The sequence below is a fragment of the Atractosteus spatula genome, chromosome 25 (assembly GCF_055471065.1).
Source record: "Atractosteus spatula isolate fAtrSpa1 chromosome 25, fAtrSpa1.hap1, whole genome shotgun sequence".
Classification (NCBI taxonomy): Eukaryota; Metazoa; Chordata; class Actinopteri; order Semionotiformes; family Lepisosteidae; genus Atractosteus; species Atractosteus spatula.
Window position 1 is genome coordinate 11,184,940 of NC_142730.1, and position 18,701 is coordinate 11,203,640.

Here is an 18,701-nt window from a genome sequence, read left to right on the forward strand (position 1 = left end):
ATCTTAGTAGCTGAGCATAAAAAGAATAGGAGCATACTGCAACGCGTGTGAAGGCCATAAACGATATTAATTTTGGAACATAAACATACAGTATATGGCTGGTCTCGGTACTTTAAAGAAAACATACACGAAACATGGTTTCATTATGACCAGAATCTGTCTTGAGATATTTTTAACTTGATTTACAGTATTTGAGAGGTATGTCTTAACACCGATACTACAGTGCTTAAGTACTGCTCACGTATATGTTTCTAGGTTTATATTATGCATTTCATAAGGTCAAATTACTTTTGAGCAACTAATAAGAAGCGCGAAACGGTATGCGTTTTAGTTTCGTTTCGTGCTGGGACCCGTGGATTGATTAGAGATATCAAGTACATACAAGTCATTTTTTAAATGTTGTAGTTCGTCTTGAAAAAATGTTACGAGTACATCATCTATCAACAATTACACAGGTTCTGTTTCCATATTGCGGATTTTGGTTACGTAATATTATTTTCTAGATTTCATGTTGTGAATATATGATTTGGGCAAACAGAGCCGCAAAGAAGTACATTATGGGTTGTTGTTTTTTTTATGCAGTTTTATCTAGAACAAGCGATGCTTAAACCTTTGTCTGATTCTTGTGAAACTATCCACACGACAGTTACAGTACCTAGGAGTTGACTTCAGTGATGTCACTGATGGGATGTTTCTAAAAATCCATCCTCTGTAAAACGTCTTCTCTAGTTGTCCTGCATATGTATTCGCTAATGAAGCTGTGTGTTCTGAGCCTGGATCTCTACATTTCTGTATGAACCAGCTTAGAGGGCTAAAGACAGCTTGTGTTTAAATTGAGTGTAAGGCAATTTATGCTTCTAAAGTCATGGTCAGCATTTATTATTGTACTGTGCTGTAAACTTGTTCTGTGCCAAGTCACATTATTTTATAGCGTTTTTATAGCGTTATCAAATCCGGTGGAGTTTCCTGACTCCCATGTCACATGGTCTGTGATTGAAACTTGTAAAACCGGTTTAATTCGTCACAGCCAGCACTCCGGTTGTAAAGTAGAAGCAGGCGAGATTTCCAGCGAAAAACACCTCCCCCTTCTTCAGGTGTGAGGGTCTTCTGCTCAGAATGAAACGCTAAAATGTAATGTAGGCTCTGAATGGGTTCAATTGTGATTTGGGCTTGATTAAGGTCGCTGCCTTTCATCTAAAACCCTACTTGAATCCTTCTAAACTAAAAATTAGTGTTTGTGAGTTCTAAATAAAGAGGTATCCAGGTAACAGTGAAACGGGCGGACAGTCTGGGGAGATCGCCCGTTTTCCATGTAAATAGTTCCCTGGTTCCGCACCCCTTGGTGTTTCTCTCGCTCTCTCTCGGGTCACCTGATCATTAGCTCGAAAGATTTGAGTGCTTTGTGTATATTCTAATGGTAGTGGGGGCAGGGTGTGTGGGAACAGGTTTGGTTGAAATTGCATTGGAGATCTATGTTCTTCACACCTGAAACATTTTCTCTGAAAGCATTTTCTTCGCAGTTTAACCGATCTTGTTACAGCATGTTACAGTTTACTATTATTAACCATATTAATTTTAAGTGCTTAATGTAAAATCTTGTAAAAATATATTTTCATTGTTCAAATATACATTAAGTCTGACTATCATATAATAAGTTAAATACAAAACTAAAGAAAAAATAGGGTTAAATATAATTCAAAATATTTTGCTAACAATGTTAACTGTTTATGAATAATAAAATGTATTAGCTAAGGAGTAGGATGGCACAGTTGTTAGTATGTTTTTTGTTTTGTTTCTTTTTCATAAATACAACAGTAGTACCTGATGTCTCAGTGGCTTTCAAAATTAAATTATGCATGCAAACCTGTGAACTAGAAAGATAACTAAGATATCCATCCATTTATAATGGTGGCAAAGTGGTTAGCATTGCTATCTTGCAGCACTGGGGTCCTAGGTTCAATTCCTGCCATCCTGTGTGTGTGGGGTTTACATGTTCTCTCTGGGTTACATGGTTTTTCTCCATATGTGTGATATGACTCCCTCTCGCACTCCAAAACATACTGGTAAGTTAATTGGTTTATGGGAAAACTGGCCCTGGTGTGTGTGTGTTTGTGTCTGTCTGTCCTGTGATGGACTGGCGCTATGTCCAGGGTGTATTCTGCCTTGTGTCCGTTGCTTACTGGGATAGGCTCCAAATCCTCTGTACTGGATAAAGAGATTAGAAATGGAAGTAAAGGCACTGTGTGGATGGAACTATACACAGTGTTAGAAACCCACTATGAAATGGCAGCATCTCACTGAGAATAAAATATTTTATACTGCTGGCTTAAGGAAACAGCCTTTCCACCTCTCTTGCACATCAGTATCCATACCTAGTTATTTAAACAACTTGCCTCTAATTATAAACATCTTAATATGCTGGCTCTGTGGATCCGCATCAGCTATGTTTGCCCATTCCTTCAATTCATGTGCATCCAACACACAGTTCAATGCCAGCAACTACACATAATCTAAAATATAATCCTTATTTCAGTATCTATGTAAACATATAGTCTGTTAACTTCATCATCTTCATCAAAAGTATGCCTAACCCCATTAGGAAGTGTTCTTGTTATAAGTGTATTCCTCAGCTTTCCCCAAACTATCTTCTTCTTGCCAACATCTCTAGTCTTTTATCCTGCAATAACTCAGCCAACACTTAAATCTCCAAAAGCTGCTTGTGTTAATTTCTTTAAATCACAAATATCATGTGTAAATACTGGCCATGTAATACTCTGCATTGTGGAATAATAGTTTATTTTAAAGGGAACTAGAGAAACTAAGAACTAGAGAAATCTAGTTTTTTTCTAGAATTAATAAATGCACATCCTGTTCACTGAGGAAATTAAATCCACACTGAGCAATCTTCAATATGTTCAGAATATGACAGCAAGAATCCTATCAGGGATGCATTACACCTGTTTTCACGTCCTTGCACTGGTTACCTACCAGATTTCGAGTCAACTTCAAAATCCTTATCCTCCTTATATACTGTCCTACAACTGTTATTATTGATCTCCGAATTATTGTACTTGACATGACTTCATTCAGCCTTTCCTGAACGTCTATGACAGGCAGAGAGAGTGCTGTTTCTGGTGCGATCTTTTACAGCTGACATTTCACTGTTTTAAACGAACAAGAAATTAGATTGCTCATAAATCACTTATTCTATATAAACACAGCGTAATTGCCCTCCGAAAATCTTCTTTTTCTTGTTCGTTTTAGAGACCTTGATCGAAACTGATTTTAGATGTCAGAAAGGATTTATTTTCTCTGTATTTCCTACATTGCTTTGTCGAGATTTTAACTTTATATCTAACTTTATATCTAGGCTCAGATTTCAACTATAAATCGTACAGTAATTAATAGCAGTAAATACTGATGTTTATACATAAAAAAGTCATGCCTTGGAGTATAGACCCCCAAAGGAATGCCATAGACTCAAACTGCAAAATAAACACATACAGAAAGAAAGTATTTGTATTGTAATTGCAAATCCTGGTACTGTATGAGTGATTGGTATGACTTTCCTCATTACAAATCTCTTATTAGAATTTAAATTTCTCTGTAACTCCAGGTCAGAACAGAGAAAATGTAACTGCCTTAAGGAGTTTACGATTATGAAAAATAGAAGGATAAGCATGATACGTATGTCTTCTGTCATTTTCTAAGTCATGTTACTGAGCACCAAATCTTATTGAGAATATGAATCCATTTAAGGTTTATACCATTAAAGTAACGGTTTATTCCATGCTGAAAATGTTTGTACCAGACTTTTTTGAGGCCTGTTTAATTGTGTCTGAAGTCTGATGTTGTAAATTTTATTGTTAAAAAGATCCATGAAAATGTCACTACTAAAGTTAGCTGGTACTGTTGGTACTGTAAGTGGCAAGTAGAGCTCATATTTTAGATTTTGTGTAGTTGCTAGCGTTGAACTGTGTGTTGGATGCACATGAATTGAAGGAATGGGCAAACATAGCTGATGCGGATCCACAGAGCCAGCATATTAAGATGTTTATAATTAGAGGCAATTTGTTTAAATAACTAGGTATGGATACTGATGTGCAAGAGAGGTGGAAAGGCTGTTTCCTTAAGCCAGCAGTATAAAATGTTTTATTCTCAGTGAGATGCTGCCATTTCATAGTGGGTTTCTAACACTGTGTATAGTTCCATCCACACAGTGCCTTTACTTCCATCCATTTCTAATCTCTTTATCCAGTACAGAGGATTTGGAGCCTATCCCAGTAAGCGACGGACACAAGGCAGAATACACCCTGGACATAGCGCCAGTCCATCACAGGACAGACAGACACAAACACACACACACCAAGGCCAGTTTAAATCTAACCCCAGAACCTTTCTTTTCAGAAGACTTAGTGTCTGTATCTGCTTCATTTTTTAATTTTGGTAGCACCTCTAACTGCTTGTCTTTCTTATATGCATTTACTTTGTAATCTGTGGTCCTTTTATCTGTTTTTACATCTACTGTATTGCTTTGAGATGCCACCTTTAATGGTGATATATCAAATAAAGTTTTTTATTATTGTTATAGGGAAACATGATCAGATTGTCCCTGGTTCAGAAAAAAAGATCTAAAGTATACTAGTTTGTCACTCTTCTAATTCCCTTTGCTAAATGACTTTTCATACTAATCTGATCAATCTAACTGCCAGTTTTCTGTGCTTTCTCTATCCTGCTAGATTTGCAATTATTCTGAAAATTTTCATCTTGAAATAACTCATTTCTAAATACCCTTTTCACTGTTAACATCTTGCAGCAACTCTGCGACAAAATATACACTCTGACAGTTCATCCTGCTACCAACATTAAATAGAACAAATCTTAAGATTTCTATATTTATGTCTTTATTTAGTGGTTTCATTAGTGACAAAGGCTAAACTTTCTTGGAAAAATGTCTTTTATGTGTTGTGGAAAAAACTGACTTGCTTTAACAAAATATGTTTACAAATCCTTTCACCTGGCATTTTCGTAGTTAGAAATTATGGAACGCTCTGTTAAAAGCAAGGGAGTTTTTATGTCCGTTGCAGTTCTTTTGCAACATGAATATAATTATATCGTTATTCATTTCTTGAGATACGCGATTCCATATTATATTCCCTTTTAATCAAATTCTAAAAGTATGCTTGTTGACTCCGGTATCGTGTTAGTTAAAGACTTCGATGCTTAAAATGTTTAGGGAGAAATGGAATACTGGTGTGTATTTTTTTCTTTAAAGTACCAAGACCAGCCATATACTGTATGTTTATGTTCCAAAATTAATATCGTTTATGGCCTTCACACGCGTTGCAGTATGCTCCTATTCTTTTTATGCTCAGGCACTAAGTAAAAGGAGATGCTTCATATTGCTTGACTAATTTTAAAAACTAAGTTAGAAATGCAGACGCTCCCTCGGTGCGCTGCTCTGGTGCGCCGGCTCTTACACAGTGCCTGTCTGCCGTAAGCGTTACAATATACATACCCAACACTGCTTGTACCCATCTGTCATGCAAATAAAACACCTTGAATTGAATTGAATTGAGGGGAGAAGGGGGGGATACTAAAGCCAATACTGGCTCAATGGGCTTTGACGTGCTAATGCGTTGGTTTAACAGTCCGGGTGTGGCAGGCTTCCAATGTCAACTCGACTCGATTGGAAGACAATGAACGTATTTTAGCCCTAAATGAATTAATAGCAAACATGGTTTACATAAAATACATTTTTCCAAGAAAGTTTATAATAATACGATCTATAGTTGAAATCTGAGCCTACTTTAAAAATAAAGGAAAAGCATTTTCAGAGAGCAATCACGCTGTGTTTATGTAGAAAAAGCGATTAGGTTTATGAGCAATCTAATTACCTAATCGCTTAAAACGCTATATAAAATAAAGTTTATTTAGAGATGAATGATCAATGTGGTAGTTTAAATAATGTGAGTCAGGAAACTAACACAGCGCCACCGGATTTAATAACGCAATAAAAACGCTATAAAATAATGTGACACAGTACAGCACAGTACAATAATACTGACCATGACTTTAGAAGCATAAATTACCTTACACTCAATTTAAACACAAGCTGTCTTTCTGTATGAACCTCTAAGCTGGTTCATACAGAAAATGTAGAAATGCATTAGCCTGATTATGATTAAAAACACATAATTAAACACGCGTTTGCGATTTAAATCAGAACACGATTTAAATCAATATAAATGTTTATATTGTAACGCATACTGTCCAGCCTCCATTTCTCTATAAAAATTTACTGTTGCACACACACACACAATAGAAGCAGGAACCGCTGTCAGAAGGGAAGATATGTTCAAAATATCGCAAATATCGATCATGTTGTGATATTTTGAAATATAAAAGTCAACTGATTGTCCATAATATCGATTACCTATTTTTTCGAAGAAATGTTTGTTAAAATAAAAGTCCAGCGCCAGCTGGATTCGAACACAACGAATCTACAACGGGCACAGTAAAGACGTTTACAGTAAGTCTTTCTACGACAGACCAACGGACCACGAGTGCCCCTGTCGGTCAACTAATCACGCACTGCGGTATCCCGTGTCATCATACCTGCGGTATCTGTACCGCGGTGTCTGTACCGCGCACTTTGAATGGCTGCATCTGTATGTCAGGAGGTTTGTAGGGAGCTCCTTCATGTTACCTGGGGGCTCTCGAGGAATCCCAGGATGACTGGCAGTGTCCCCTTGGTGTTCCTCTGCAGGAGGGAGAGAAGCTCTTCTATCAGGAGCTTCCCAGATTCCTCATCAGCGCTGCTCATTCCCTCCAGAACAGCCAGGACGTCATCTACAGCAGACACACAGACAGGGGAAACACTGGTGTCGCCGCAGCACAGACTTCTAGGGAGAAATCTCTAAATCTCACCTGTTCTCTGAGGGACCTAAAGCCCTACTGACACATCTCTGAGAAATAGAGAGATTAAAATGATTTTTGATGCACAGCCTGTAAAAGCTGGGACTCTTTCACCCCGGACAATTTTCCAGTAGAGAGGAATACAGATCTGCTCTAAGGGCAGGAGGCTTCAGAGTGCAGGGTTTTGTTTTCGTCTCATTTTCAGATCAGTGGTCCTGAATAACAGCTGCAGCCACTGGGACTTCTAAACCCTGAAGAACCCACAAAGAGAGCTGCTCTCTGGGTCACATCAGTCCTGTTAGCAGCTGCTCCTCAGCAAACAGAGGATCTAAGTGTTGAAGAAGAATCAGGGCAGCAGCTCTGCTCCCAGGTAAAGAATCTCCTTCTGCTGCTCTAAGGGGATTAGAGCCTCTAATTCAGTTTCTCTCACACCCAGTCAAAAGGGCTTGGACAGATCTTCATAAATATACATTTGCTTTTCCCAAATTTACACTTAAATGTAAATGAAAGAATAATTGCAGTACATCACTCAGACACAGCTCATTTCATGTGAGTTACTCATTTTGAACACTTTCAATAGTTTCATACCTTACATGGATGTTAGTCTTCTTACAAATACTCTTATACTAAATTATTTTATTTAAATCTTATTATTTTAGCTTATATCTTTTATTTATTTTTGCTCAAATCATCATTTAGTTGAAAAGATGAAGAGACTGCTGTTGCTTTCCCTGCCTCGAGCTGAGGAGACCTGCAGGGTGACAGTGAAGAGCCCCTCAGGTCAGTCAGAGCTGAGCCCAGGGATGGGGTCCCAGTGGAAAGGGAAGCCAGGAGTCAGTGTGTGGGGGGACTGGCTTCAGGGGGCACTGGTCTAGATCCAGCTGCGTCATACCTGGCCCAGGGCACTGGCAGCCTGTGCGCTGCACACAGGAGGAGAACCACTTCACCCTGCTGGGCTCACAGCTGCACTCCTTCGGGCTCATCTTGGACCTGTCAGTCAGCCAGTAGAACAGCACAGTGAAGCAGGGAGCTGGGCGGTGCTTCTCACACACTGGGAGTCAATGTACTGCTGACAGGCCAGCAGCAGACCCACTAGACACCACAGAACTCTCTCTAACCAGCTGGTCCTACTGGAATACAACCCAACAGGCTGAAGGGCAGACACGGGATATTGAGAACACAAGCAAATTCTTCACATCAGTGAAAGCAGAGACAGGAACAGAAGCAGCAATGAATTCCTGTTCAGATCTGCACTCTGGGCTTTAATAAAACTCCAGCAGGTTAAGAGCTTTTAACGCCCTCTCACTGAACACCGTGTTAACACAATAACAGCTCGATCTGCCCAGGAGAAACAGATCAAGAACAATCGGGTCCGCGATACCGAGCCTCGGCAGGTCCCTACCTAGTCCGTAAACCACCAGTGTCTTCAGTTAAAAGACAGAATATTGACAAAGCCGTGTCGAGCTCAAGTGTTTTCTTCGCTACGAGCACCAGCGCTGAGCGACTTGGCAGCATCGGAGCGCTTTCCCGGACCGGAATTGTTGCGTCACAATCCCGATGTGTCGACGTCACGCTCACGTTTAATAAGTCATTATAATTACTATATTTAATTATAAAATTAAATTTCTTTTATATGCTTTCTGATTTTTCCCTACTCTACCAACAGAAGCACTGATTGTCTGATTTCCAAAGTGTCTGTCAGCCGGAAAGTTTCAGAAAACACGGAGCGGAGCGTCTTGCTCACGTTATGATGTCAGACACCACTTCCTCCCTCCATCCAGACTCGCCTCTCCCTCCTCTCTCACACGACTCGCTCATCAGGGCTTTTACTGTCACTCCAGTCTCCTGCCAGACCTCTCCCAGACACAGCCTGCTCATTAGTCCTCCTGTGATCTGGACTCGCCCTGCAGATCTGCTCTCCGGCTCCTCCTCATGTTCACTCCGCTCGCTCACGCACATGATTAACAACCCGGCGTTTTTCGGGAGGATGATTTCGGAAACACGGAGGAGATCCGCTCGAGTGTATGTTTGTTTAAAACCAATATATTTGTGTGTAGTGAACTTCACTGGGTCAGCGTTATTTTGATACTAAGATTTCCATATGTTTTCCAAATTAATGTCTCCTTTTCCAAACCTTGGAAATCAGTCATTTTTAAGAAAAGCATACAGCACATGTGTCAGGGATTGTGCTCTGCAAAAGAATGTACAGCCATTGTGAATTTTCACAGGTTCCACAATGCAGGAGCAGGTATTCTTAAGACACCGTCTGCCACCTGTACCCAACACCAGTGGCTGAGTCTAGCAGTCCTACCTGGAGCTCAGGGCCCCTGGGATCCTGCAGAGGCAGTAGCAGCACATCCTCCACAAGCACACGAGTCAGGTGCTCTGCACTGCAGGGAGCTCTGGGCTCCAACTACAGTGGGACAAGGAACAACAGGACACTGTTAGCAGCTCTTCCTCAAGACCCAGCATGATGTAAACAGAGATGGAACTCTGACAAAAACTCAGGGTTACATCCTGCCAGTATATCAGTTTTAGAAAAATTAGTATAAGTTACATATGGCAATAAAGTTCAAGTTCAATTTGAGTTGTATTTGTTTCTCCTGGGAGCACTGTTCAGGATCCTATTTGAAATCTTCTTGCCTCATCTCTAATGATGTTGACACTTTATAAACTTTATTATATTGGACATGATTATGCTGAATCAGATGTTTTGTTAATTGTTTTTTTTTCAGGTTTATTGTAGAACAAGCACCATCATTAAAATAAATGGTAGGCAGTTTATGACCCCGTGTGAAATCAATAGCTGTGATTTGAAATCAGGTATAGAATCAAGTCATTATGAGAAGGCTCTGGAGAAGAATAACTCCACATTCAACACAAAATGAATCCACTGAGCTGTCAACCTCCGAGAGAATCCAGAAGAATCCAGAGTGCCTTCTAATACTGTATGTACAGCAGCTCAGATAGGTTCCATTCACGGCAGGGCGGCTCAGTTGTTTTTCACTTCATTTAGAAAGCTGATTTCTTATGTCTCCAATCATATCAAAGCAGGTCTTTCATGGTCAGCCCACACTGGAACAGATGTTCCACCACCACAAGCTTGAAGGTCTTCGCCTGAACACCTGCAGCACTGAACCGAAACTGAACCGAACGGAGTAAATGGAGATCCAAGACAGATTGTGAATCCCATGACTGTGGCACAGTCCTGTATGAGCTCCAGATTAAACCTCACGCGCTCGTCTCTTTTCAATCTGGACTGGCAGATCAACGTTGAGAGAATCAGTGGGATGTCTTGCTTAAGACGGGTGACCTTCTACCTTAATCAGGGCAACAAGCAGCTACAACAACGCATCTAAGAAGATGGCGCCGTGTTAGTGGCAGCCTGCTCTTTGTTGTCTCTTTGTTGTCTTTTTGTTGTCTTTTTGTTTGTGTCAGTTAGTTAGTGCTAGTGTGTTAGTGTTTTTGTTTTGTTTCTTTCAGTTAGTTAGTGCTAGTGTGTTAGTGTTTTTTATTCATACCCTTGCCGGCAACTAGATTTGCGATCACAACATGATGGATGCTAGGAAAGTTGAGATACTTTTTCTTGTTTTTTCTGATACTCGGACCTCTGTTTCTATCGGGTTGCAATGCCGATAGCTACAGAGGCATTGTCTACACGCGGGACCAGCTGATCGCACTAATGCGTCCGGCTCTACTCACTGGAGAGAAGCCATCAGTTCCAGAGTAGCTGAGTAGGAGAAGCCGAGGCTGTAGGGCTGGTGCGACGCAAAAGGCAAAGAGAAGGAGATTTAAACCCTATCTTCCTTCGATCATTATGGGAAATGTGAGGTCCTTAGTGAACAAGATGGACGAACTGGGAGCATTGGTGAGGAGCGAGGGAGTATAGAGAATGCAGTATCATGTGTTTCACCGAGACGTGGCTGCAGGAACTTATTCCGGACTCGAATGTTACCATCGGCGGCTTTCAGCCGGTGCGGGCGGACAGAAACACCGAGAGCGGTAAGAGGAAAGGAGGGGGCTCGCTCTGCTTGTCAACAACAGATGGTGTAATCCTGGGCATATTCATGTTAAGGAGCGCGTCTACTGTATAACCCGGACATTGAAATGGTTGCCATAGGACTGCGTCCATACTATCTGCCGCGGGAGTTTACATGCGCCATCTTTGTTGTTGTTTACATTCCACCCACGGCGAACGCAGAGGCAGCGTGTGACGTCATACACACAGTCACAGCCAGGCTACAAACAAAGCACCCTAGTGCTTTTATAGCTATTTCAGGGGACTTAAACCACGTCTCTATTTCCATCATTTTGCCTACTTTCCACCAGTTTGTTAAGTGCCCGACCAGAGAAAACAAAACACTGGACTTATTATATGCAAATGCTAAGGATGCATATAGTTCCACAGCCCTTCCCCCCCTTGGCAGATCAGATCACAACCTTAACTTGCTTACACCACTATACACGCCTATTGTCCAGCGCCAACCTGCAGGCATTAGGACTGTGAGGAGATGGTCTTAGGAGGCTATGGAGGATCTACGTGGTGGTCTGGAGGCTACCAACTGGGATGTGCTGTGCAAACCACATGGGGACGACATAGACAACATGGTGGACTGTGTCACTGACTACATTAACTTCTGCGTACACAACACCATCCCCACCAAAGACGTACACTACTTTTCCAATAACAAACCCTTGATCACCAGCGACTTGAAGGCTCTTCTAAATGACAAGAAGAGAGCCTTTAGGAGGGGGGATAAGGAAGAGGTCAAGCGTGTACAGAGGGAACTAAAGCAGAAGTTTAGAGAGAACAAGGACGCCTACAGGGGGAAGGTAGAGGACAAGGTGCTAAGGAATAGGGTGAGGGATGTATGGAGCTACATGAGAGAGATCACTGGCTTCAAACAGGCTGGGGGTGCAACGGAGGGGAACCTGGAGATGCCCAACGAGTTGAACCAGTTTTTAACAGGTTTGATTCAGGGCCCTCTGTGGCTCAACACCCATCCCCTCACAGCCACGCGCTCCCTAAGCCTTCACAGCTGCGACTGCCCAACACCTTCTCCATCCCCCCACAATCATGGCCGCCTACAGCTACAACCGCCAACAGCTGCTCACCCCCCCATCCCCCACAGCTGCCACTCTCCAACACCTCCGCCATTAACACCTGCAGCACCTACAGCGCTATGAGCACCATCCCCCAGGCAAGGCTGACCAGGTGAAGAGGGAGCTGTAGAGGTTGCACCAGGGTAAGGCTACAGGACCAGATGACGTCTGTCCCAGAGTTCTGAGGGCCTGTGCTGATCAGCTGAGCGGAGTGCTCCAGTGACTGTTCAACCTGAGCCTGCGCTTGGAGAGAGTCCCTGTGCTCTGGAAGACATCATGCCTGGTCCCGGTACCAAAGAAAGGGTGCCCCTCTGTCCTCAATGACTACAGACCAGTAGAGCTGACTTCTCACGTCATGAAGGCACTGGAGAGGCTGGTCTTATCCCACCTGATATCTCTAGTTAGTTTATCGCTGAACACCCTACAGTTCGCCTACCAGCCCAGTTTTGGTGTGGAGGATGCAATCATCTACATGCTGCTAAGGGCCTACTCACACCTGGACAAGGCTGGCAGCACTGTAAGGATTATGTTTTTTGACTTCTCCAGTGCCTTCAATACTATCCAGCCCTTACTTCTAAGGAGGAAGCTGGAGGAGATACAAGTCGGTGCCTCCATGATCTTGTGGATCACTGACTATCTGACAGGCAGACCACAGTCGGTGAGACTTCAGAACTGTGTGTCTGAACAGGTAGTAAGTAACACAGGGGCTCCTCGGGGGACAGTTCTTTCTCCATTCCTCTTCACCCTCTATACTTCGGACTTTAAATACAACTCAGAGTCATGCCACCTGCAGAAGTTCTCAGATGTGCTGCAATTGTGCAATTGTGGTGAAGGCATCCTCTCATGAGGCACCAATAAATGTAGGGGTTTTGTGCATTTACTGGGACAATTATTAATTGTAGCATTAAGTCACAAAATGATTCTTTGATGGCTATTAGAAGACCGACCCAGAGGGATACTCAGCAACGCACACACGGATACTAATACACGACAATACATTTAATAATACATAAAATGTGCATATAAACATAACAGATCTTATCGTGAGGGTTAGCAGAATCCAAAAGGTATATATTCAGTCACGAAGATTTACAGACCAAGAGGGACATACGTTCAGTATATCATTCATTTATACCGTTTCGTAAATGAACTTGGATTACAACTTCTACACTAGATACTCAAAAGCAAGTACATCACTCATAGGAATTAAATTGATATAATCTCAGGTTGAGGTAACAATTGAATTCTCGAGCTGTAATGCAGAATGTTGAATACTCATCCAATCTGTGTGGATTCAGATCTCCCGCGGACACAAACAGCAGCTTGTTGCTGTGTCCAATCGGCGTTCTCTGGCTCGGTGCCAGGCAGTGCTGGTTCAGCGAGAGTGAAGTGGGAGAGATTTCTGCTGCGGTGCACTGCTGATGCTCTCTGAAGACCGGCTAGTTAGTGTTGGCTGAAACTAGCAGAGTTTGTGCACAGGAGAAAAGTGACTGTGGGTCCAAGCAGGTCACACTCTTTAGACAGGAAGAAGACTGGTTCGTTCCTGATGTAGCGCGAGTCCTGAATCCACAGATTCAGCTGTCCACAGTTCTGACCGTAGTTCACTTGTTGATCAGGTGAGCTTTCGCGGTGGGTTCACGAGGCTTGCTGCTGGGCTAACCTCGGGTGGTTCCTTTGGTTACGTGCTGGCAACCTCCGTTCTCGACTCTTAGAACAAAGTGAAGTTCTGACTCTCGGACACACTGGCCGTTACGTGGTGGTCCGAGCTGAGTCTGAGGATGTCAAGGAGGAGCTGAGTCTGAGGATGTCCAGGAGGAGCTGAGTCTGAGAATGTCCAGGAGGCGCCCCGAGGAAGCCCTGTGCTGCCTGTTTTACCTGGAGGAACTACGGTCGTTTATTGGTTGAACGTTCTGTGGGCATTCGAGACCCACGTGGGGTTAACCTGCCCTACCAGTTCCTGATTGCCTGAGGATGGGTAACAATGCACTCTGACCTTAGGGTTGTAAACAACTTTGAATAAGATTCTCCCAGACAGTAAGGCGCAAGAGATGACCATTTATTAGGGTTGCTGGAGAATCTCAGCTTTGGGAGTTGTTCCTTATCAGGACACTCTATCGGCTAGAAAAACACCTTAAATGTGAACCAGCTGGAATGGCCTCTCTGTATCCAGCACCACTGAGATGAAGGAGAGAGGGACTGGCAAGGTAGCAGCAAACTTAATTCCTGTATTTTAATAAGCCTTGCCGCTACAGTGGGATGTTTCAAGAGTGGGCAGGAGGAAGAGTGCAGTGGAAGAGGTTAGCAGCTTTGTGGAGTGGTGTGGGGAGAACCACCTGCAATTGAATGTAACAAAGACGAAGGAACTGGTGGTAGATTTCAGGAGGAAAAGCGTCAAACATATTCCTGTCTACATCCATGGGAGTGGCATGGAGATGGTGGACTCGTACAAGTACCTGGGAGTGCACATCGACAATAGACTGGAATGGTCTAAGAACATCGAGGCCATCTACAAGAAGGGTCAGAGCCAACTTTACTTCTTGAGGAGGCTCAGGTCCTTCAATGTGTGTAGTAAGATGCTACATATGTTCTATCAGTTGGTGGTGGCGTGCGCCATTTTCTACGCAGTGGTATGCTGGTGCTCTGGGATTAGAGCAGGGGATTCTAACAGGCTGAACAAGCTCATCAGGAGAGCAAGCTCCGTCATTGGGTCTGGCCTGGACCCCCTGGAGCTAGTGGCTGAGAGGAGAATGGTGTCCAAACTAGAGGCCATCATGGCCAACATCTCCCATCCCCTCTATGACATGCTTGTGAGATTGAAGAGCACGTTCTGCAATAGACTGATCGAACCACGGTGCGACAGGGAGCGCTACAGGAGGTCATTCTTGCCTTCTCCCATAAGACTGTACAACGCATCCACTGTGTGTCTGGGCAGGGGCAACATTGACAGGGACCTGTTTCTGGACTGAACAGTAAACTGATACAGCTGTTCTTTTTCTTTTTCCCGTTTAAAACCGTTTTTGGGCAATATATGCCAGGGACCTGTGCAATACATTTATATTCATATTTATATTGTGCAATACGACTTTGTTGTGTACTGTTCTTTGTGTGTTCTGGACTGTGAGTAACTCTTCGTAGTGCACTTCTCACTGTACTGATTGTACTGTATGTATTGTATTATTATTATTGTATCATTCATTACACTGTTGCTGTGTTGTCTGTGTTAAGCTGCTGTTGCACTGCAATTTCTTTCATGGGATCAATAAAGTATCAGTCTATCTACTTCCTTTGAATGTCCACACTTTCTCCAACTGCAATTTTTTAATCATTGACATAACTTTTTACATACATGTAAACTACTTTGAAAAGCCAGGATGCCTTTCTAAATTGGTAGCAAAGTGGTCCCTGTCTTGGAATTTTATCAAAGACGAGCCAGGAGAGGTGTTCTCATTCACTCAGTAAGGCATTTATTCATATTGCGCAATAGGGAAAAACAGCAACCACCAGTCTGTGCAGCAAGTGAGAGCTGATTTTCAAAGTAAAATAGGAAAAGGTCCATTATTTTATAAACCTAGCTGATGCAACACCTCAATTTGTTTACTTCATTATGGTTGGTTAGTAAAACAAAGACAGGCGAGACAGTAATTATCCAGTCCTTATAGGTCTTAGCCTTAGGACAGAGAAGACAGCTACGTGCAGTTACGCATCGCCTTTTTGCTGGGACAGAGATAAACATATTCTTAGAACATCCCATGGCCTTGACTAGCTGGGTACAATCACAGTTTGTTCTAAGAATCCAGCTGCTTTTACAACACAGCTCTGCCCATAAACGGACATATTTAGGATAAAACACTTTTTTTCAGTAACTTTCCATTACATCCCATAGAGAAAATCCGCATGGAAGACATGCAAGCTCCACACAGCAGGAAATTCAGTTGGACATCAACCCCAGGAACTGTGAGGCTGCAGTCCTAAAATCCACACCACTGTGCTGTCCAAATGGAATATTTCAATCTAGGGCCCAGATATTTTCCTCTAAGTGCTCAGAAAAATTTAATCTTTAATCTGGGAGATAAAATCTGAAATGAAAAAAAAATATCTCATGACAAAGAGCAAGAGTAACCAAATATTCAGCTTTGCAATGAAACTATTTGTCTCGTTATCTAATTTAGACCACCCCTGACCTGCACTACTGGAGGATGTCCCTGCTGATACTAGTACTAATCCAGCTCGTGACTATCTGAAGCACTGGGCTTCAATTTCAGTTTTTGTCGCCATGATTCCCAAACCCTGAGGATAAGGTCTATGGAAAGAATATAATTAATGATGTCTTCTGTAATTGATACTTGAGTGATTCAATCAGCAGCTCGTTATGGTTCACAATTTAACACCTGGTTAGACAGGTGTGTGTAGGACCTGAAGCCCAGCAGTCTTGAGTATATAAAGGCCACCGGGGGGGCTTATACTATACATAAGGTTTGTGTCATCATTTATCAACATGGAAGGGAGAAGCTGTGTGTTGTGTTTGCTTGTGGGATTCTTTCTAGGTAAGGTTTGGGTTTATTGCTTTGACTAAAAGGAGCAGCACAAAGGCAGATGGGAGGATTAACTGCATGCTGCTAGTATTTAAGGATTTCAGTATAGTTATTTGATCTTGAGTAGAGATGTTGCCTGAGTGTTAAATCCATGACTTGGATGTTTGTGTGCTCTTGAAATTCTGCAGACCTTTGATTCTCTGTGCATTGAGCTCTGTTCACTTGTGGCTGTTGCTGATTCATTAATGCCCTATTGGCTTGTTACTTCTGTCCTCGTATATTGACTTAGTCCTTCAGTGTCAGATGCTCATGATCCCATGTTGCCTTAAGCCCAGGCTGCTTCCACGTGATCATTGACCCAGTGGTGTCCTCTCCTTCCCAGTGTCTGTGGCTGAAGCCCTGCAGTGTCGAGCTGTGCCTGGCATTCTGAAGCAGATAGATGCTGGTGCTGGAAGAGTGTGTGGAGTTGACAATGCAGACAACCTGGTCAGCTACCAGGGCAACAGCTGGGTCTCTCTGGCCATGAAGGGGAAACATGTGAGTGTGGGGCCAGCAGGACTCTGGAGTGTGAGTCTCTCAAGCCTTGTGTTCAAGTGGCTTCGGGTAAGGTGGATCCAAGTGCAACCAGGTGAGGCTGCAGCTGATCTATATAGGTTAGAAATGATAGCTTTCATGTTTATCCATGGATAGTGGCTGCTTTCAGCCAGAACATCTTTCACTCCTCAAGTGTTCATGACCTCATACTGAGGAATGAGCACTGCACTACCCCCTGCTGAGAACAGCTGTTTCTTGCTCTCCTCTGCAGGCTCCCTCATCCAGATTGATGCTGGTGGAGACAAGTTTGTGGTTGGTGTCAATGCTGCCAATTCCATCTTCTGCCTGAACAGCAGGCCTGTGCTGCAGTATGCTGGCCAGGGCAACATCCCCTGGATTCCTGTCGTGGGCTCCCTCAAGTACTATTCCTGTGGGCCTTTTGGCTGCTGGGGAGTGAACAGGTTGGACCAGATCTTTGTCAAGCTGGATGTGAGTGGGGATTCCTGCAAAGGCTCCGACAGGTGGTACCCCATCCAGGGCTCCCTGTCCCTGGTGGAGGTGGGCTCAGATGGCAGTGTGTATGGGGTGGACAGGAATGGAGTGGTCTTCAAGAGGTGAGCTGGGGGAGGGGTTAATGCACATGGTTGCATGAATGACTGTCCTAATTCTAGGCTGCTCTAACCCTGTTCCTTTTCCTGCAGGGTTGGTATTGATGCCTGTAACCCCTTTGGCAGGAGGTGGTGGGCTCTAAGGGCAGCTGGTGTGGCCAGGCATGTGTCCTATGACCGAGGAATCCTCTGGGTTGTGTGCAAAGATGGCTGAGTCCAGAGGTGCCAGGTCTGAGCAGCCTGGGTGGTCTGGTCCTGAGTGGGAAGTGACAGACATGACTAGGCTGCATGAAGGATTCCGAGTGGAATGAGGCATTAATGCCTGTCTTGTTTTTCTGTGCTGCAATAAAAATGCCTGGAAAACCCTGTTCTTCTGTGGTGTCTAATTCATTAACTTCAAATTGGTTAATGAACTTAAAACCAGTCCTCCTGATTTAATGAGGAGGACTACCTGGGATGTCACATTAAGCTCTTATCCCACATGGCCCTTTGCCTGTAATAAGCTAATAATGAAACATATCTAGTCTCTTTCCACAGTAGCTTAGTCCCACTTTTGTGCATGAATGGATTAGCTAAAATGCTACTATGTTTCTTGGGGAGCATCACTGATTGGTCTTTTCCAGTGGCCCTAAACAGGGATGTAAGTTGAGGCTGTGACTGGAGTCTTCAAGGCCTTTCACTCTCTTAACCCTAAACCACTCCAGTGTAATGTTTGTTTCCATAATGTGTTGGTGCAAAGCACTTGGTCTTAACTTTCTATTACATCCCTAACCATGTTGACTGGGTGCTTTCAGTTTTTTTTTTTTTTTTCACACAGCTGAGTTCATCTTCATGGTTGAATCCTCACCTGAGGTTTAGCTCAAGTTCAGGTGTAATACTTCATTGCTGTAACTAGTTGAGTGGGATGTGGTTTGGTGAACTCGTACAATTTCAAATGCAGTTGCCATCTGAATACCTGCAACACATGCCACAAAAATAACACCTATTAGTACTTTACTGAGTTGTG

At 43.1% G+C, this 18,701-nt stretch overlaps 1 protein-coding gene across 1 annotated transcript; it reads left to right on the plus strand.

The window, feature by feature from the left end:
* Positions 1-10,109: 10,109 nt before the first annotated feature.
* Positions 10,110-17,965, plus strand: LOC148815438 (fish-egg lectin-like). The gene is made up of 4 exons (XM_088905101.1): positions 10,110-10,203; positions 16,936-17,181; positions 17,359-17,701; positions 17,902-17,965. Exons 1-4 carry the CDS (start codon positions 10,110-10,112, stop codon positions 17,963-17,965), a joined length of 747 nt encoding a protein of 248 aa, XP_088761227.1.
* The last annotated feature ends 736 nt before the right edge of the window (positions 17,966-18,701 follow it).